At 32.0% G+C, this 22,652-nt stretch overlaps 1 protein-coding gene across 1 annotated transcript in view; it reads right to left on the minus strand.

Annotated features, from left to right (window-relative positions):
- The window catches only part of LOC139524300 (dynein axonemal heavy chain 8-like), a 107,317-nt gene that overhangs the window by 17,969 nt on the left and 66,696 nt on the right, over window positions 1–22,652 (minus strand). Inside the window, exons 67-79 of the mRNA XM_071319043.1 lie at window positions 19,665–19,792; window positions 17,756–17,924; window positions 17,037–17,192; window positions 15,418–15,573; window positions 14,767–14,856; window positions 13,804–13,896; window positions 13,430–13,534; window positions 7,246–7,384; window positions 6,197–6,311; window positions 5,717–5,907; window positions 5,031–5,152; window positions 3,753–3,871; window positions 167–369 (exon numbers count right to left, since the gene is read on the minus strand). Coding sequence (XP_071175144.1) covers window positions 167–369; window positions 3,753–3,871; window positions 5,031–5,152; window positions 5,717–5,907; window positions 6,197–6,311; window positions 7,246–7,384; window positions 13,430–13,534; window positions 13,804–13,896; window positions 14,767–14,856; window positions 15,418–15,573; window positions 17,037–17,192; window positions 17,756–17,924; window positions 19,665–19,792 — 1,786 coding nt within the window. The remainder of the gene's footprint in view (window positions 1–166; window positions 370–3,752; window positions 3,872–5,030; window positions 5,153–5,716; window positions 5,908–6,196; window positions 6,312–7,245; window positions 7,385–13,429; window positions 13,535–13,803; window positions 13,897–14,766; window positions 14,857–15,417; window positions 15,574–17,036; window positions 17,193–17,755; window positions 17,925–19,664; window positions 19,793–22,652) is intronic.

A 22,652-nucleotide genomic window follows, 5' to 3' on the forward strand; every position in this document is an offset into this window, starting at 1 on the left:
AAAAATATTCATGGGACGGATGGACTGACTGAAGGAAAGACAGAGGTAAAACAGTATACCCCACCCCCCTTTTTTTCAAAGGGGGGTATAAAAAAATATGACAGACAACTGATGCTTAATGATGAGAAAACCCCAAAAGAGTAAATTATAATACATCCTTACTAACCAAGCTGAAGTTTCTTTGATAGTGCTTCTATTTGGTTTGTAGGATCAGAACCCATAGACAATAAACACACAAGGGGTGTTTTGTTATCACTCTCTCCCCATGTATCCTCTAGACTCAATAACACTGCTTCTGCATATCTCACTCCCATAGAGTCAGCTATATACTTTCTAGCTTGTGGTATTGTTCTGTCTGCACACCATGATCTGTAAATAAAGGAGAATTCTGAATCAGTGACAAAAAATTCTTACACCAGACCACTGTATTACAATTGACACATAATTTTCCTATAAATATAATCTGTTTTTGTACAGAAAAAGGTTAAAGTTATCTCACAATAGATTGTATACCTCAAAATAAAAATAATAATTTTGTTGCAAAATCTTTTTTTCATAAGTCCAATTCATGAACATTTTGTGACAATAGACCTTTCTTAATACTGACAGTTTTCGAAATCTGCCAGAGCTTCAAACAAGTAAACATGTTACATGTGATAGTAAAGGTTATAATCTGACATTTTAAGGTAACCAGAGGTATGACTTTTTACTTTCTAAAAACTAGTAGGAACTGATTTAGTGGAATAAAACATATATCTTCCAGAGAAGTCACAAAGTTGTAATGGAAAAGCTTAAAGATATTATAGTACCATAGAATGGCAAAATTTAAATTGAAGCTTCAAATTGTTAATCAAAGTGCTTGTAAGCACTGAAGGGTAATGATTTGCTTTAATTTATCAGTGGGATGTAAAAATATATATTGCATTGTATAATGCATTGGTTGTAGTTGATTCAACTATAATTCTGAATAAGGGACGATAACTCCAATTTTTAAAGACGTCTTTAACAATGACATAATTTATATTTTAAGAACAGATATAATATCCCTGCACCTTGCAAAAGTTATGTAATTTTTTTGACAACACAGCCGATAATCGGCTAACCGAGAGATTGGTCCATTAATCTATATTGAGTATGTGGCTATATTGGCGATTGGTCTGTTAATCGGGTTGGTTATGCGTCTGTTAAGAGTAAAACGCTTAATTTAATGTTTAACTCTATTAAATATACAGATTTTTGGCATGTTATAAGAACCAAATAAAAAAAAAAAAGTGTGACAAAATGATATCTATCATAGAACATTTTGCAACTGTAAAAACATTTCTTAGTCTGCGCAGTTTTCAGGTAAACTAAAAGGCGTTGCGCAAGTATGTAGTATTTATGCTTATACGCATAGTAATTTTTTGAATAAAAGGCGAAACAAACAAATTTAGATATCATTTAAAGGACAAAAAAATAGTACTGTGGTTCTTAAAAATAAATTGACATTAGTAAATATTTCATAATTGTAAAATAACGTGAATAATACCACGTTTTAGTGAAAATTATGGGAATAAAGTCTGTTAATGGGTTGGACAATTGAAATTGTGTCAGTTAAGAGTTATTTAGCCACGACAATAATTTTGCTACCTTTATATTTTCCCCTTGAAAAATTTAAGAATGAGATGTTCCTGAGTAAACAAAAATGACAATACGGTGCCACAGTATCCTAGAAAGAGCATTTTTATTTTGACTTTTTTTGCATTTTATTGAAGGGTGTGTCACTTCAATATAGCATGATATGGATTGGCCTCTGGAATATGCATGATTTTTTTATTGACGTTTTCAATCAGCCTAAATTTTTGTGTTTGTTCGAGGTAGCACGTTCTCAATTCCGACTGAAAGTGTCTTTCTAATACAACACAGGGTACATATAACGTGTTCTCGTTCACATTTGAACATGATATTTGTCACTGGACGTTAAACCCTAATTCGTCAGCATCATCCAATTGGTTCTTTCCTTCTATTACTTAATCATATGTTGTTTACAGATCACTCTAAAGAAGTAAACGGAAAGGAGCGAATGCAGCTACATTTGGTTATTTTAAGTTTCAATTCATTTTATTCCGTTTAGTTCCTCTCTACATAAGCGCAGAGGAGAACTACAGTTGTCTATGGTGGCCGGTGAATTCCATTTTGCGTTTTCGCGATTTCGCCTTTCATATTCTATAGGGCGAAAAAGCAAAATCACAAAGTCGAAAACTCAGAAACGTGAAGTTGAAAACGAGAAATCGGTTTGGCATTTTCGACTTCACAATTTCGCGTTTCCGCCATATAGAATATGTAAGGCGAAAACGCAATGGCATTAACCTGCCACCATAGATGTCCGCATGTAAACTTCTAGAATTTGTCACCAATATAAGTACATCGCAATCCATTACTGTTTCAACAGCCATCAGTGTTTCATGTATGTATTCTAAAACAAGTATTATTTTTCTCTCGTTTTTAGCAATGTATCACTCTCTACTGTCCTTATATATTATTCTATATTCTGCGTTTCTATCCAGATTCTCGTGTATACCATGAGGGTCCGGATTTGGGGTATTGTTTATTTCTGTATTCTTTAAATTGTTATGTCATTTTTTTCTACATTTTATTTATCTAACTCATTATTCTTTCTTTCTTTTCATATTTGTCATCCCAATATATTTTACTTACTGATGTTTAGTTACATTACGACGTTTATCTCTGATTTATATACTGGTTACCAATGTAGATGACAAATTTGTGTCATTCATGACAATTAAGCAGAATCAACATGATATATGCGATCATTCTTGGATGAAATTAATATTACTTTAATATTACACTTTTTGAAACCATTTTTATCAACTTTCCATTTCATCTTGAGCCTACTCATTTGGTCCGATAACACCCCATATAGCAATAAAATTATACTTTTATTGCCATTCATAACTCTTAACAGACCAATTAACAGACCTAGTTTTATACATCCGACCCATTAACAGGCCAGGTTTTAAATAAAGATTGATTTATATCACAAAAACAGATTTTCGTGTAGATTTTTCACACAATGATATCAATATGGTTAACAAACATAATGCCTTTCTTTTTTCGATGTTCGAAATATTGAATGCAAGTAAATTTAACCAATGTGTCATTTTGTGTACATTTTATGTGTGTAAAATGTGTATAAATTTATTGATGAGTAACCCGCCTTTTCATTTTATAGATTGTACATCGAAGCTAGAAAAATAATAATTACACCACTGAATTCAGTACATTGAATTGTTTTGTTAGACATGAATACTTTTTATGATGAAAATATATTTAGAAAGTTATACTATGAAACATGCTGAACTTTCAATGATTTTCTTGATAATACCTGATTAACAGACTTTAGCCAACCCGATTATCAGACTAACCGCTGATATAGCCGCATACTCAATATAGATTAACCGACCAATCTCTCGGTTAGCCGAGTGTCGGCCGTGGACAAGTGTAATATTATTTTGTGACTTGAATATCTGATCATAAATTACATTGATAATATTTTGGAAAAGTTCTTGGATAGGATGTATAGAATGTTATGATCAATGCACTATGTTTTGTGTATCCTTGGAAGATTTAAATATCAAGTCAGTACCATAAGGTCTTTGATTGCATTTCATGCAATCTTTACCTTAAAACAACTTACTATAAGTGGACAATTGTGTCTTTTCATGTCATGGCAAGATAGAATCTATATTTACCTAATGAGAAGTAATTTTCTAAAGCTATCCAGTGAAGTGTTATAACCATCTGGCATTGGTTCTTCTTCAGGAGCATCTGTGTCAAACCATGCTCTCCAACCCTTTTCATTTCTTGACACCTAATTAATGGAGAAAACAATAACAAATGTGAATATCTCTTGGAGGTAAGATATTTTCCCAGAAATATTCCTGTCCTGTTAAAAAAAAAAGAAATAGAAATTTTACCAATCCTTTCATTTTTCTTCAGTAATGATTATCAGACAAAACTGCAATCCTTGGCAATAATACAAACCTCGCAATAATTTCTGAATTTACAGTAATTGATTTGGAGGTCATAATGTGTATGTAGGTCTTTTAATGACTTGACTGTAGTTGTTCACATTCTTTCCCTTTGGTTTTTAATTTATACTTGTCTCATTGGCTATCATACCAGTTCTCCTATTTTTATTATAAATGTAGATACCATCAAAATAAAAGTGCAGTCTTCTTCTTTTAAAATCTTGAAGATATGAATATTTTGAAAATAATGCAATTTTTTTTTACCATTAAATAATTTTCTGTACAGAATGAATACCATTTGATTTTAGAGCTTAGATCTTTAAATGGTGTAGTTAATGGATTGCACAACTTATGAAGACAGATATGGATTCTGTAATTAAGCTAAAAGCTCTATTCATGCAACTGAACTCTAGTAAAATCTATCTGAAAAAGTTTTGTTCTGATCATTTTCATATTGTAAATAGTTTACTTTTCTCAGTGCCTTAACTCCTCTAAAGGTAACAGTGCTTATGCTGCAAACATGTTTAACCCCACCGCATTCTGTATGTGCCTGTAATTCAGTGGTTGTCTTTTGTTGCTATATATGAAATTTATTTTCAGAATATTGTTTTGTCCGGTCATAAGGTTTCTGATGTTGAATTATTTTACATTTGTCATTTCAAAATCTTGAATAGCTTGCTATGGATTTTGCTAATTGCTGAAGATCGCACAGTGATCTATAGTTAATAACTTCTATGTCATTTCGTCTCTGATGGAGAGTTGTCTCATTGGTAATCATAAGTAGTTCCTATTAAACTAACTTAAGCAGAAAACTCAACACATGTTGATGCCAATGTCTTCTCAAAAAAAGCAATACTTATGTCTTGCCTTCTGTGACACAGAGAAAAACTCTCATGTAAATTTTATGAGGTTTATAGTGGTCAAAAGGCAGAATGACACACAGACATTCAGCATTTATATGTCTCACACCTCAAAAAGAAAAGATTTATGCTATATTACCTGATTAAGTATTTCACCAAACTGAGCAAGACCACTAAGTTGTACAAGATTTAACCAAGTTATGTCAGAAATCCATTTGGCAGGTTTAGGTGTAACGGCATTCAGATCTAAAGCAGCACCACCTACAATTTATAATCATGCAGCAAGTCAAGAAAAGTTAGATGTTTTAAAAAAATTACATAAATGAACAATAATGTGACAATAGTAAATGGATGCCCCACACCCACTATCATTTTCTATGTTCAGTATACTGTCAAATTGATGTCAAAACTCTAATTTGAAAAGATCATATCATAAGAAACATGTGTACTAAGTTTCAAGTTGATTGGACTTAAACTTCATCAAAAACTACCTCGAAGTGGGGCTAATTTTATTATATCTACTGACTTTATTGAAAAGCCTGTATTGTATCGACAAAAAAAAAATAACCTAAAGAGGGATAGAGCGATGAACAAATGAACAGACTGAAAAAACATTATGCCTTTAAGTGGTGCATAAAAATAGGAGGTAAACACATCACAGCTGGTTCTTCTCTTTGACTTCATTAATTTATACTTTCACAATATCCTTAAATACTGATTTAATTGTGGTAGCGATTTCCACCTACAGACAACACAATTTTACTAATTGTAATTTTTAAAATAAGTTAATGCAGAAAATGAACAATTTGTAACAATGTTAAATACCCTTTATAAATGTCTGGAACTCCTCATGCCTTACTCTTCCATTCTGTAAATCTATCTTAAAGGTCATCAACAATACAAAGAGGAATTTGTGCTCTTCATACAACCCTCTACATGTGTATCTGAAGGCCTCAAATGACAAATATTCTATGATGTTACCAATCCTTTTAGTAGTCACAGGACTCTTCTCTGATCTGAATTATATGTACACATGAAAGTTTTATCTATGAAATGTATGAAATACTAATAAAAAAAATATATTAATTCACCTGACCACTTTCTTTAAATTAAAATATTCTCAAAAATCTAATCTAGGTATAAAAAACAATACGGTTTATCTAAATTTCAATTGTTTAAAAATATTTCTTCAGTAATTAATGTATCTTGGAATGAAAATAAGAATATATAACTTTGTTTTTTTAAAGATAAAAGTAATTAATATATTTCCCTCCAAATTGCGATTACTTATAAATATAAGTTTACCTGGCCATAGAAATGTCAAATATACCAAGAAACTGTTTCAATGAGATCTGATACATTCTGTTTACATTACTCATGTCACAAATCAAGAAATACAAGATGCTTCCTCTTGTGGCAACTGAAAATAGATATAAATAGATGCAATTATATGATGATGGTACAACCAGAGTGCTTAGATTGGTAATTACAGATGGAAATTTCTCATGTAGTAGAATTTTGTCTGACCCAAGACTGTAACTGATAATACAAGCAATATATGGAAGATGTAACCAATGCTGACTAGTACATACAGTATTAATGTTACAACAACAAAACATATAAATTGAGTAAAAGGGATTTCTTTTTTTTTTTTTTAGTAATAGCCAAACTTGATTTTTTTAGATGTTTTTTGTGAGCAAAAATCAAGTTTATACTTACAAATTTCCATGACTTTTTCTATTGTCTAATAGAATTAGTTACTGGATATTCTTCAGAAGTTTGCATCAGAAGCAGTATTCAGGAGCATACCTGCCAACTGTCACTATTTGCGGGGGATTTCCCCCATGGAGGCTCCCAAATTGAAATTTTGAAAGAGCAATTTTGTCCACAATTTAAACAAAACAATTAATGTTACAATGACTTTAGACTTATAAAAGTATGAAGAAGCCAACAAACAACATTAAAATGTATTTGCAGGCCCCCTTCAAGGTTATTTAGGACTATGACAGCCATCTTGCACGCAAAACCCCCATGGGCATTTTGAAAAGATGACAGGTGTGCAGGAGACTAAAGCTAAGTTTGGCGGTAATGACTGATGACTGTGTGAAATACCTGGATCTGTATTGTTTTTACCAAATTGTCAGGTAGTTGCTGAGAAAGTTGTGACAAATATATGTGTTGAACAAAGGGACCGTCAAAGCCATTGCAATGAAGCCTGCATGCTAAAACTGTGGTATTATAACCTTTTGAATTCAAGCAATGTTCTAATTATATGCCAGACTATTTATAAATTAATGTGAGGTATAATATTGACAATACAGTAGATACTAGCTATAGTATAAAGTAGGGTTTACCAGGTCTGAATTCTTCTCTTGCTTCATTGATCTTAATTTCTGTCTCAGCAGCTACAGTCAACTTTTCACTCACTTCAGCAGCTGTCACTTTTGTTGTCGACAATACTTGAATCAATGATTCATCATCTACTAGAGAACCCTTAAAAAGACATCATATCAAATTAGTTTTATAGACTACTGTGTTAAGGTACTAATATATATACTATACAGAAAAGCTTGTTTTGAATAAGAAGAGAAATGAAAGAATGAAAATGCATGTACAAGAGAATTCAATATCTGACTTTTGTTACTTATATTTGTGAGTCCCCTGGCAAATGCCTTTTTTACTTTTCATTCAAAGTTTTATTAAAGACAACAAATGAACAACATTTCATCTCAAGAATTTTAGACACTTTACATTTAACAACAAACTGAATGATAAGAATAATTTCAAACATGAAACAAAATGTTGTTAAATATCAGTTTGATCACTATAAGCATTAACTTTTGTGAGTCTGCCAGTTACAATGTATGTTGATATTATTCTGTGTGTTCTATCAATACAAGAGTGCAGCTTAATATATTTTGTGTTTGTAGCTAGGTAACATGGTGAGAGAAAATAAAGTGCACCACAAAAAATAATTTGTGTCAGTGTATTTTGTTAAAAAAAAAAAGCTAGAGAAAAAAAATGTGCAAACTGTAATAAGAAATAAAGAAGGTTATATCACATTATGACACATATATTAATTAGTAATCAATATCTTTATCAATATTAGTCAAAACTTATTTTAAAAGTACACTAGTTGTGAGTAAGTTGTGCGTGGATAGCAATTAAGCATCAGACATATATTTAGCACTACAATATTTTGAGAGAGCAAGCAGGGATAAAATAATATTGGACAGCACCACAACCAAGCATACTATACTGAGAAATAAGAAATATTCTACTGGGATATACCTACCTTTCATTTTTTCATCTTACAAAACTAAAAGTAATGAAAAACTAACATGTGTAATAATCATATATTCAATAATAAAAAAAATAATTGAACTAGTTGATTGGTTTCAACTTAGACATACAAATATGTCTGTACTTACTGTTCGAAATGGATAAAACGGGAAAAAGCTGACTCCTTTTTTTAATTCAGTAATGAACATAGTTGATATACGTATTCAACATTTTAAAGAACATTTTACTCTTAACAATAACCATAATAAACCTATTTCTCATATCAAACATAATCTAAAAGAATTAGCCAAGGAATTTGTTTTTGTCCCGGCCGATAAAGCTTCTAATAATATTATTATTGTTTGACGTAAATTTTATATTGAGGTTCTGCAAAAAGAAATCACCAATTCACAAACATTCCAACTGACTCCATTTTCAGAAAACGACATATGTAACAAACATACATTGAAGACCTGTTGGTGACCATCTGCTGTTGTTTTTTTCTATGGTCGGGTTGTTGTCTCTTTGGCACATTCCCCATTTCCATTCTGAATTTCATAAACTTTTGGCTACCGCTTTACAAGCAGAACCAAATACAATGAAAGTCCCAACTATGTATTGGCTACCGAAGCTACACAAAACACCGTACAAATATAGATTTATTTTGTCTTCAAGCCATTGTTCCACTACTTAATTGTCTATTCTTCTCACCAGTACACTTGGTACAATCAAAAACCTGATAATAAATTGTTCAAATAAGGCCTTTGAAAATAGTGGAATTTATTACTTTTGGAGTGTCAAGAACTCGTTGGAAGTACTTGATAAATTGCATGCTTATATTGGTGATTTTGAATCTGTTCAAAGTTTTGATTTTTCTACCTTAAATACCACATTGCCTCACATTCTCATTAAGAAAAAATTCACACATCTTATTAAATGGGCATTTAAAAAGTCAGAATGTGAATATATATGTTCAAACTCTTTTAGGTCATTTTTTAGTAGCAATAAACAAAAAACCTATGTCAATTGGACATGCTTTGATACTATATCTGCCCTTGAATTTTTACTAGATGACATTTTTGTTCGCTTTGGAGATTCCATATATCGTCAGGTTATCAGAATTCCAATGGGGACTAAGTGTGCACCACTTATTGCGGACCTGTTTTTGTATTGCTATGAGTTACAATTTATGACAAAAATCAGCAAAGACCCATGGAAAGTTGGCAGGTTAAGTTTAGGCAATTTGTTAAAATGACTTGACAATGTAGAGGTGGGCATGCTTGACTGGCATTTTTGTGCCTGTCCCAAGTCAGGAGCTTCTGGCCTTTGTTAGTCTTGTATTATTTCTAATTTTAGTTTCTTGTGTACAATTTGGAGTTTAGTATGGCGTTCATTATCACTGAAAATAATTTATTTTGCTTCCCTAAAGTTTGACATCATGTGCAAAAATGTTTCAATTTTGACATTTTTTTAAAATTTGAGACACTGATAGGATGGCAGTGCTGATAGATGTATCTCACTGTATTTAGCATGTAGAGTGAACAAACATAACATCACTTCACCTGGACGTGGAGTTTTAGGCCTCTATACTGCATGTTCCAGACAGCAGAGAAGCCCCTCTTGCCAGACAAAAAACAGTTTTATCTGATTTCCATTTTTCAAGTTTATATTTGGGTTCAAACTGCACCTTAAGGGAATACGATACAGTAGCAGGGGCAGATAATAACGTTTTCAAAACTGTTCATGTTGTTTTCGCGACGTTGGTAACCAGAACGTTGTAATTTTGCGATGTTTCTAATCAGAACGTTAACATTTCGCGACTTTGCTTGAAAAGAAGTCATATTTCGCGGAATATTCACTGACGTCATAAATTTCGATTGCGCGAATTTGAAAAAAGTACCTGCTAAAAAAGTGGTCATGCCGTTTCTAAAAGGCGGAGAAATCCGCCGAAAAGCAGTGAGATTAAAGGAAATACAATAAATTAAATACAATTTTGCATGACGAAATTGAAGAAATGGTGATAGACACAGAATAGAGTACTGACAGTATAACATGGAAAGACGGAAGAAGAATTGTGGAGCTTTTTAGTCTGGCACTGAATAACTGCCAAAACAGCACGGCCCAGCGGAATCTGCTTAACGTAGAGAAAGAAAAATTTCAAGGAATTGGGGTCTATCTTACTATTCGTTGCTTAAGCTGTAACATGCTGAAAAACATTTTACCAATAACACAATTCGGAACAAAACGACCTGCAATATTTAATAATGAGTATTGGTAGCTGCTTAACATCCAGCGGCAAATATATAATTGCATATTTATGACATTCAAATGTTATTTTAATGAAACTTAAAGAATGAGAAAACTTAACGTTTGAACCCGTGATTAATGAGAAAAATTTAACAAAATGTATGGCGCGTAGGGTGACCGAATCGGGTTTGGTGTTGAAATCCATACACAAAGGGCATAACTACGGTGTGTTGTACAGCTGTGCAATATCTTTCATGACGAGAACAGTTATTTTCAATTATTGATAATGAATTCGAAGTAAATAATACTATCTTGAATTGAAAAACATCAGAATCAAAATAGTTAAGTTTGTGTCTTTTTTTTCTTTTCTTGTTTAGCATTTGACAGCCTCCAAATTTTACGGAGACTTGTCATTGTAAGGCCAAATTTAACAGACTATCAATGAAATAACAAAACCGACTGCATGTGTGAGACCCTAATTGGTGGACAAGGTCGCATAACACCCCTATTCGTAAATAAAATAATAAATAAAGAGAGTGTCTCATCCTGTTCTAGACTTGAAATTGGTACATAAAAAAAATAGCCGATTTTAATTCGGATATTTTAAAAACATATAATATTGTATGTGTATGTAGAAAAACTGTCAATAAAAGTCCGTTAAAAAGATTTCAAAAAAAATATATTTGTGTCGTTTTTGGTTTGAATTTAAGCAAAACATTACCAATAGATGCAGAATTGTCACACGTTAGTTTGTTTGTAATTAGCTGTATTCTTTTTGTATATGACACTGGATGTAATAGACCAAAACAAGAACACGCCCGTTTACATGCTGTTAAAAGGGCTTGTAATTAAATGGTGTCTTTTGGTATCATGTTCATCATATTTGTATTTTGTTCATTGTTTTGTACTTAAATCAGGTCGTAAGTTTCCCGTTTGAGTTGTTTTGCATTTGTCATGTAGGGGCCTTTCATAGCTTACTATGCAGTATGGGTTTTACTCATTGTTGAAGGCCGTCCGATGTACTATAGTCGTTTAGCCATTTGGTTTCTGATTGAGATTTGCCTCATTGGTAGTCATACCACGTCTACTTATTTGTATAAGCATGTCCCTATTGTACTTCAATGTATTGAGAGATTCAGAATACGTGCACGGATCTACGTATACGGATCGAACAGATTTGTTTACAATAATGATTTTACCCAGATCTCAATCAAAATTAAGTGCATTATATAATATTTTCATCGGGACCAACTTGACTTAATTTATCCTTTCCTCATATACGTGTTATACGATACATCGATTCGGATACGCCAGCAAATACTTGATTAATGCAAATGCTCTAATTGCAGACAGACAGATAAGAAAGTGTACACACGTTAAAACTCGTCATATAGTTAGACGATCGGGCAGACGAACAAAGTGTTTTCAATATAGCTCTACTTCTAGACAAACAAATACGCCAATATTCATACGTATACGCCGTGAAAAAGGTTATGCAACTTATCTATTGATAAAGACATCGTTCAATATTATTCTCTTATACCGGCTACTGTACTTCCTATGAAATAGTATCTTACAACTTCATTTTCGGTCGATTGAGGCAATAATGGCATGATTTAAATTGCCCAAAACAGCTCTTATTATAAAACAAGAAGTACTGCTTATAATTCAAATTTGAAAGATGACTATCTTTCGAATGTAAAAAAAGAAAATCAAAGTACGTCGGAACCTTTTAAAGTTGACGATACGGTATCGGTTTTGTCATTGTTGAAGGTTGTACTGTTGTCAATTTATGGTATCGCCTCACTTAATGTATAGTTGGTTCACATTTTGTCATGTCAATAATGTTATCTATCCCCTTACAGTACATGAAGCAATTTAGAACTAATGTGGGACGGAGATGCACCTTTATACTTCTATCAGATTTTCTTTTTTGCCGTATATCTGATAAAGCAATCTGCTAGAATCATTTTTATAGTCTTTTTATATATAATGAAAAGGTTCCTGTCCAAATTTCGTTTCGTAAATGTTTAGCAAAAATATTTTTCCCTTTTTTTGATTAACCATCTTATAAATTTTTGTATCAACGCTTTGAAAAACACCTGCATATACTTGACAGCGAACTCGTGTACGGCGGGAATGATTACACGACGTTGTTGCGATTAAAACTTAATTTAACGTAATTTAGCGCCATACTGACAGACGTCGTAAAAAATTAAGGTATATGGCTTTTATTGAAAAAACAAGCACATGGACCCCATTTTTTTTCTTTTGCAATCAATCAAGTACCGTTTCAAGAACACTCCGCCAAAATTTCAGGAAAAAATCAACGATCAAATTTTTTCTGCACTTCCGAAAAGACACAAAAATATGGTCAATTTCTTTATTTCGGATATAGCAATCAAAATCCGGAACATGATGATTTGATCTAACCTTATACTTGTTTCAGCATGTTGATGCCATGAATTAAGGGAATATTTTACAAAAAACCCGGTTAAGTTATGACTTTTTGTTCAAAAGTATTGTTACTTTCTTTAAAAGTCATTATTAATGAAATTTCAGGGATTTTCTTCCAAATATGCAAATTTCGAACCAAATTATTTCAAAAAGTAAGTCATGAAGGTACTTTTTTCTTTGCATATTTGAAAAGTACACATTGAAATTGACCTTCTATCAAAATTTTAAGAAAAAATCAACGAGGGATCTCTACTGTATCGTATGCCCTTAAGCCTGCATGTCAAGGGTTACAATTTTATATGTTCCAATTTTGAGACTGGATGCTGTTGTTGTAAGCAACAACAAACTGTATAAAAAATGTTGGTTAGAAGGACCAAACTTGTTTTATAGTGCTGTACTACACCAGAAAAATGTAACAGTAGAATATCATTGATTTTCATTTTTGCAAAAGGTAACTTAATTTAGATATGGACCTAAAAAAAACTTAACCAAACAAAATCTATCTTTCTGCTACTTGATAGTGGCTTTAAATATCAACAAATGACAAATTACCTTAGTACTGGTTAGCTTGTACAATAAATTATCTTCTAGTTCTTGCATCTTTCTTTTATTCATGTTAACATCCATCATCAACTTAGCTCTGTCAGCTTCCAATTCCTGCAATCATAAGGTACGTCACAACTCACATGTGTATAGTCTATAATTGTTGCTATATATTAATTTCCGTTCACTTATAAATCACTTAGGGACTATTTCATGAAAATGGGGAGGTGTTTGACTATACTTCATATAATGCTAAAATAAATGGATGGAGGGGTTCAGGATATTTCTCACTATATAAATAAAACATGTGTATTACCAATTAAAATGGAATTGCAATTATACAGTCAAGTAGTCATCCCATTTTTTTCCCTTTCCAAACTTACACTTTTTTCCGTAAGTATGACACGTCCAAGCAGCTGATCTTCCAAACCTTTCATTGTTACTGTGAAGTCTATTATAGATGTCCTCGCACTGACCTGTAAGATTAAAGTAATATATACATTTATTTTCTATACTTCCATTTGTAGATAGGACTTTATCTATCTCATTTAATAAGTTGGATGTAATCACAGAAGGGTAAAGAACATTGCGTTTTGAAATATTGAAAACTCAAAATAAACCATTGAATTGTATCAATTATAGTTTTAAGTTAGAGTTATCTGCCTTTGATCATGATCTTCTAATTTTTAATTAAAAGTTTTCTTGAGAAGAAAAGTAATTCAAATACAGATTACTGTTAACTTGAATATTCAAGTAATGAATATCATTAATACAATGCATGTCATTATGAAATTTAACAAAAAAATATATTTTTTTAAGTGTCAGATCTATGTACTGCATAAAGAAGGCCGCCCCTCCAAAATTACCATTTTTCTCCCTTAATTCATTGTTCAATGTTCAAATTTTCTCATTTGAGAAGAAAAGTAATTCAAATACAGATTACTGTTAACTTGAATATTCAAGTATTGAATATCATTAATACAATGCATGTCATTGTGAAATTTAACAAAAAAATATATTTTTTTAAGTGTCAGATCTTTGTACTGCATAAAGAAGGCTGCCCCTCCAAAATTACCTTAATTCCCTTAATTCATTGTTCAATGTTCAAATTTTAGCTTTAACTGATTTTGCATCTTTAAACTGATGAATACAACAATATAAAGTCTTCATTTTAGGGGACATCCATGAGAATTTCAAATTTTATAAAAATCAAGGCAAATGTGTTTTTACATACAAACTTCAAGGGAATTTTGAAATTTCAATGCAAGCATATAAATCAGCATGTGAATTTTGTCTCCTTCAATTCTCCCTTAGATAAAAGTATGACAAACTAAAAATGTACTAACCTCTGGTGTGTAAGCTGGATTGGCCAACTTTGTTGTCATGTACAAATAAAAGGTTTGCATAACATCACATTCCTTATCTCCAACTTTCACCTAAATATAAAAAAAAATGTATTAATTGTTTTCATGTTGAATGAGTTTTCAGTTAATTGTAAACTTTGTTTCATTTGCAAAGATATACCTTTCTGGTAACACTCATGATGAACAACTGTTGAACATAATTACAGGTAACAGTAGTTTTCCATTCCCTATTCAAATTAAATTATGTGATTTTTTTCCAAGCAAAAAATCATTGTGCCTGTTTGAGGACATTTCATGGCATGTCATGCCTCAAAAGGATTTCTCATTGCTGATGGTTGGAAAGTATGCTTGTGTGTTTCATCTGGAAAAGGGTATTGAAAATCAATTTTGAAATTATTTTTTTACCATCTTCCCTCTGAAAATTGGTTTCAGGAGAAACCCAGAAAAGGACTTATATGTAAAGAGATGTGGTACGATATCCAATAAGACACCTATCTAAAGGAAGTGATATTTAAGCAACTATACGTCAATATAATATGATGTAGTTTATGGTTTTCAATTTAGTTGGATCTTAACTTTAACCATAGAACTATCACAAATTGTAACTGTCAGAATTTTCTAGTAAGTACTTACTTTGAAAGTAGATCCTGACTTAATAAAGTTTTTCTCTAGAACATTGTCTAAGGCTGGATCAAGGTCTTCACCAATATCTTCCAACAAGAGTGGTCGTCCCAAAGAGAGACAGTCCTCAAGATGTGTTCGGAAATATTTATGATTCAAGGATGTTACCTATAAATAGATTGAAATCATAGATCAACAACAGCAATAAATGCGTTTTTTTCTTTGCTTTTTGTGTTTTTTGCTGTGCTTTTTGTGTTTTTTGCTGTGCACATACTGAACTTGTGTCATGGATTGATACCCTATATCCTTTCTTTTCTATTAAATTACTTAAAATTGTCATATGATTTAATATCAACTCTATTCTTTTTGACAAGGTTTTAAAATTTAAAAAAAATCATGCCATTCTTGATGACAAGTCAAGTAACCCATGCTGAAATTTAACCAAATCTAAAACAATACTACCTCCATTAAGATCATTCATAGGAAAGTCTGTGATGTGCAATGACAAACCCCAAAAATTCTTTGGATGAAGAAATGAAATGGGTTCATAATTCCTAATGTGAAAGAATAGTTATCACCCTCTGTTATACAAAAAACCGATTTGAAATGATTGGGATGAAAAATTATAATAGGTAGTGCAAGATGGGATGATGCAAGATAAAGAAAATCCTTGAAACAGTCCTGTGGCAGAAACTTTTGACTTTCTGGTTTATTTATAAAATTTTGGAGAATAAATTCAATTTGGAATAGTGACATAGCATATATATATATATGTCAGTTTCTTTGCAACCCAGACAAATAAACACAATACTTTGCCATTCACCAAGATGGAAGTATAACAATATGATGTGAAAATTCACCAATACCTGTATCAAATTTGAAGAAAATAAACTAATATCAAAAAGAAGGATGTCCTTGTTCATTAACCCTTTCACCGATTGCTGCCCAGACAGAAGCTACTCTGAGACGATGGCTTCCCTGGCTACTATTACTCAAGTGGGAGATCTTCATAATAAATGTCAATAAAAACTTGTTTGTAGTTATTTGTGTATTTATTTCATTCACTAACACCATGTTCACAGTTTTATTCATGTTTAATAATTTTTTCTTCTTAAAATATTAAAATTTTGAAATTTTCTGCATTTTCTAGGTGAAATTCTCAAAATTCTGCTCTTTGACCCCAAATCGTAATTTTTTAACCCAAAACGGCAAAATTTTGAAAATTTTTATGAGGCTGTACAAATTCCTCACACTGAACGATGTCCGTTCCAAGTGTTTTGTACTTAAAACGACATTTTATGTCAAAAAAGTATACTAGTTTGGCTTCAATTCTTCCCTATTCTTTCAAAAAAAATGTTCCCTCATTTCAAATTCTCGTAAATTCCGTAAATTTCCTCTGATTTTGACACGGTTTTCAACAAACGGAAGCGTCATGTTTACACTTTCATCCGGGTATTCATCAAAGAAAGATAACTCATGTTTGCACTGTTTTAAGCGGGAAACATAAAAGAGGTATTCCGATCCCGGTAAAACGGGACTCATCGTCAGCTGTCTGAAGCGTGAATCCCGGTAAACTGGGACTCATCGGCGAAAGGGTTAAAATGTCCTTGTTCCCACTATATTATAGTAACCTGTAATTCTCTTTCTTTCTCACGATTTTTAATCCAGTTTTTACCCTGCCCTTGTGGATCTATCAACAATGGATATCTAGTGGCCTTTGTTGTAATGATACCATTCTGTACTGATAATTCATCATTTGGTAATCCTTGAATGTTCCAATCACCAATCTGAAAGTAAATAGTTTTGGTTAATGATTCAGTTTGCCAATCATATAACTGATTTAACATGTTCAATGAGTTTTTATGGACATTAATGTGTGCATGCACTAATGGTGTACAGTGAATTAATTGTTCACATGTTGTTTGTGAAAATATGCTTCTTCAATTTTTTTTTTACCTCACAAATAAAAAATGAAATGCCAAAATAACAGAGAAGATAATATAAGTGCCCTTTTTCATGTTTCACACAAATTTCTAGTAATAAAAACAAGTTTCTGTTACTCCAAACAAACTTTTTCAGTTTATAAAATTGTTACCATTTGTTCATGGTTTTATGATATTTGTTTTTGATTTAAGCAAAAATCAGACAATTGATTTATTAACATTTTGTCATGCAGGGAACTTTTATAGCATACTGAAGCTGTATGGTATGGGATATGCTAATGTTTTAGGCTGTACAGTGGTCTAAAGTTGTCACATTGGCAATCATACAACATCTTTTTATTTTCATATGTATCATTCTTAAATTAACAAAATAATGCAGTCCATGTTTTTTCTTTCAAACTTCTTACCGTTGTAGTATCTACAAGCATGGTGATCAAATTTATATCTCCGGAAAATGGAATTTTTCTGGCAAACATTTCCTTTTGCCAATTTTTAATCAATTTATCTCTGAATTCTTGGTTGAATGGTCCAGAATAAGACAGGAATCCAGTACAAAGAAGTATATCACCTACTAATCTGTAAATATAATTCTCTTTTTTAAAAAATCCATCAAAAACAGAGATGGGCAGTGGTCATTTTGTTGAGATTTAAAACAATTGGATTCTGATAAATGTCAATTAAGGTTCCATAAAATGTTCATACATCATTCTGCTTTGTCAGGAACATTTAATCCTACTTATATCATGATCTTTTCTAAAGGGCAATAGTAGCTATAAATTAAGGTTCAACTCTAGACAAGAAGAAAACTCATCTTTTTAATAATATCAGAATTTAAATAATAAATGACATTTACTTTATTGTTCAATCATTATGACATTGAAACCTTAATCAGAAACTATATATATATTGATGGCCAAATAATCACCAAATTGTTCCTTTATCTGCAATTCATAACAAAGGTCCAAAGTTATTTAGTCATACTCAAAAGCAAAATTCAAGTTACCTGTATCTAGAAGCTATAAAAAGACAAGGCAAAGACTTAATCTTAACTGCAATTATTTTTAGAAACCAAAAAATGTTTCTATTTGCAATACTTTGCATTGAAAGATTGAACCAAGTAAGGCAGAAAAAAAAAATCTGAGTTTCGGGTAACCCGACCGACCCTGTTTTTAGCCCCGACCCTAATTTTTTTATAGGATCTTTCAAAAAAAAAAAAAAAAAAAAAAAAATCAACTGACCATGTTTTTTTGACACAGGCTTCTACTAATCGACATAATAATTTATCTAAACTTGCTTCTACTGGCACAGAAAGCCAGTAAAACATTTTATTAATGTCAAAAGGTATTCCAAATAGGTGAAAAATCCAAGAGGTGCTTCAAAAACATTGCAAATGGCCGACTTCCGGTATTTGAAACTAATTACGGACTTGGACTTATGAAAACCATGATAATTTTCCAGATTTCGTTTACAATGTCAAAAAAAAAAAAAAAAAAATTCCGACCTACCGACCCTATTTTTCAAAATGATGTTACCAAAAACACAGATTTTTTTTTTTTGCCTAATCAAGGGGCTACCCAACACTTCGACTAAACCAATTTGGCTCGTATAATTTTAGACATAACATTAATTCTGACATGTTGACAAAAATATGAAAATTTCTAGAAATTTGAACCACACAATTTACAGGAATAATTTGGTTGGATATATAGCAGTTTGACAAACACTAATTTTGATTGTTGAAAAGCTTGATTTCTCCTTACTAATAGTATTTGATTAAAATGTTTAGCTGATTTTTGTTGAGCCTTCGACTTTAGTCGAAAAAGCAAGACATAGCGATCCTACATTCTGCCTGCGTCCGTGTCCAAATATTCACTCAGTGGTTTAAGTTTTTGAAATTTTTATAACTTTCTTAAACTATACTGGATTTGTACTAAACTTGGACAGAAGCTTGTTTATGATCATAAGATAGTATCCAGTAGTTTGTTAAAATTTTGTACCTCGTCTGTATTTTACTTATGAATGGACTTAGTTTTTCTTCCAGATTCATAAACTATCCTGGATATTAACCAAACTTGGACAGAAGCTTCTTACAATCAAAAGACAGTACCAAGAGGAATAATTTTATTGATTTACTCATTTTTGTTGAGCCTGTGATTAACAGCAAAAGTAAGCGAGACACTGGGTTCCGTGGAACCCTTACAAATTACAAAAGGTGTTCTGCACCCCCTTAACATAAAAGACTTTTGAGGCTGTTTCTAATGGGAAAGTTCAATTGGATTTGTATGTGTCCTCCTCAAGTTAAAACACTAATCCTACCTTTCTATCTGCGATTTGAATTGTTTACTTTGTTCAGTCCATCTAATTTTCTCTCCCCCAAGACCACCAATGAGAGCAGAGGCAGCTGACATCCTTCTTCTACATGATTCAGCATCTTCCAATAATTCCTATAAAACATTAACATATAATTAGTTCATATAACCTCACATGGATTTGTTTCTACTGAAATTTATTTTAAATACAACTTAGTAACAAGTTTTCCAAAGTCTTACTTAATCTATTAAAAATTAAGATATTATGACTTACCAGGCTTTTTTATTATTTCCTTGTATATTAAAATATGCACAACAAGAATGTGTCCCCAGTACACAGATGTCCCACTCGCTATATCATTTTCTATGTTCAGTGGATTGTGAAATTTGGGTAAAAACTCCAATTTGGCATTAAAATTAGAAAGATCATATCATAGGGAACATGCGTACTAAGTTTCAAGTTTAGGCCTAAAATAAAATTTCATTTGTTTGGCATTGCCGCCCGACCCACTGAAAAACTTGCCGCCCGAATAATTTTATTGGTGTTTCAAAATTAGTATTTTTTTTGTATTAAAAAAATCGGAAAACCGCCGGAATTTTGATCATATCCGCGGAGTTTGTTTCCGGGCTTTACTTATTTCAAATCATGATCTTTAAAGTGCTTGTTGTACACTGTATTCAGAGCAAGCGTTTGAATGACATAGATTCGATAAAAGTCTGCCAAAAATGTCAAAAAGACAGGCAGTGGATAGCATCCACTTATGCTCTAGTCAAGAGAGAGGAACATTTTATTAAAAATAAGATGTTCACCTATTCTTTAGATGGAACATGGGTTGATGTTCTGAAAGGCCTTTTAGAGAACTCAAATGTCGTCTTTGGTAAAGCAGACAGTGACACTGTAATTTGTTGGTGTCTGCTTTGCATCCTCACATCAGGAGATATAAGCTTTTCACCCAGATATGACAGAACAAACATCTGTGGCTTTAACCTCTGAAAGATCTCTTAAATATGTGAAATCTATCATTGACAAATTTTCCTTGAACCAGATAACAAAGCATGTTGCCATGTAAATTCCAAAACAATGTATTCTTTGACCTATAATTGTTTACTTTTACAAGTTGTGACTTGGATGGAGAGTTGTCTCGTTGACACTCATACCACATCTTCTTATATCTATTCAAGATGATGATGCATTGGCTTGATGGCTGAAAGGTGTACCTGCATGAAAGCACCAAAGCTAAAAGACCAGTATGGTCCCAGATTTACAGGTTTATAGTAGTTTTGTACCAGTAGAGGTTAGCCTGGTACAAAACATACATATTTCAAAGACTAGCCTCTTTTGTGTGTGAAGAATTTATGAACCCAACCCCTCTCTTTCTTCTTAACATGAATAAGATAATTCTTAAAACAGAAAAGATATCAGACGGCAACATATTTATAAATATATCTACTGGTAGTGTTCCATTGTTTTAAGCAAACCAAGGGCTCATGAATTTAACTGTATTTATGTCATACATGTCCAGAACCCTGTGAATCAAACAATCATAACAACCTTAAAATTTATTTTAAATTATCTGTAAAAATTGTCTGTCCTACAGCATATTTATATTTTGAAATTATCATACTTTTACTGCGGTTATTACAAATGCAGTATAAACACCCTGCCAGGGTGAGGCATTCATGACTGTTCTTGTGCCAACCTTCTAAATTTGTAATATTTTGCTATTCTCAAAGCTGATCAGGGGCTGTAGTGGCTTTGACCATTTGGTAGTTCCGCAAAATTTGCATGTATCAATGCTAGTCTTATCACCTCTAGGGATAAGTGCATGTATGCATTCACAAAATTAAGGTTAGATTGTCATGACATTTATAATAAGGTTCCTCTGTGCACTACGCTTTCGTCCACCAATAAAACTGACTGTAAGGCCAATTAAAATTAATTGATAGATTTTCATCCCCGCCCGCCCCTCTGAAATCGCCCCGCCCCAAATTTTTTTATTTTATAAAATTTACGATTTCCGGATTTTGTTCATTCCCGTTACCGGTAACCGTTAAAATTTCGTTTCATTCAATGCTTCCTGTTTCAAATTTCGGTTTTGTACCTCGAGTAAATCTAACCAAAATGATTAAGTCGACCTTTCCGCTGCTCTATGATGACAACATCATCTTCCGAGAGTAAAGATTGATAACGAGAATGACATGAAATATTGGTGTTACGAGAAAAACGCTGTTTCCAAGACTGCAAATCGCGGTATGTCACAAATTTCTGTGATTAGAAAACTGCGGACTTTTTTATCTATGCAATGACTTTGTCTCAGGAAATTTAAACTGTGAATGATACCCAAAGCACAAGATTCGTGGAAACCATTGATACAGAAAACATGACTGAATTATAGATATTGAAACACAAGCACGAACTTGTCAGATTTATGACTGTTTATTGAATTTAAAAAGTCGACTAACATACGCATTTTATTTATGCAAGCCCTTTGATTTTACCCATGGCTGTCTTTTTATGTTGACAAACAGCAAATGTCCAAATACATCCAAAAAGACTCATTAAACAACAACTTTTTTTTTATTATTAAGTTCATGTTTTACATGATAATTATATTTTCATCTTGCATATAAAGTACCAACCCTATTATTTTCAACACTCTCTGCGTTTTCATTTTATTCTGTACTCATAATAATTGTGTTGCATTCCAATGCATTTGCTTCATTTTATGGTAATACAAACCATTGTTTAGAAACCAAAATACATTTTGTGTAGGTACATGTAGTCTAACTGAAGAGAGTATTTCTCACACGTTTTTGTTGTTTTAAAGTTTTTAAAGCCGCAATTAGATATATTTATTTAAGGATTTGAAATATTATGTAAGATTCCTCATACTTGTGTATACATGATACAAGCTTATTATTACACTTGCATATATGAAGAACTCGTCACAAAAGGGTTTCATATGAAATAAAATTTAAAAAATAAAATCCTCCC

This window comes from Mytilus edulis, chromosome 5, assembly GCF_963676685.1.
Source record: "Mytilus edulis chromosome 5, xbMytEdul2.2, whole genome shotgun sequence".
Taxonomy (NCBI): Eukaryota; Metazoa; Mollusca; class Bivalvia; order Mytilida; family Mytilidae; genus Mytilus; species Mytilus edulis.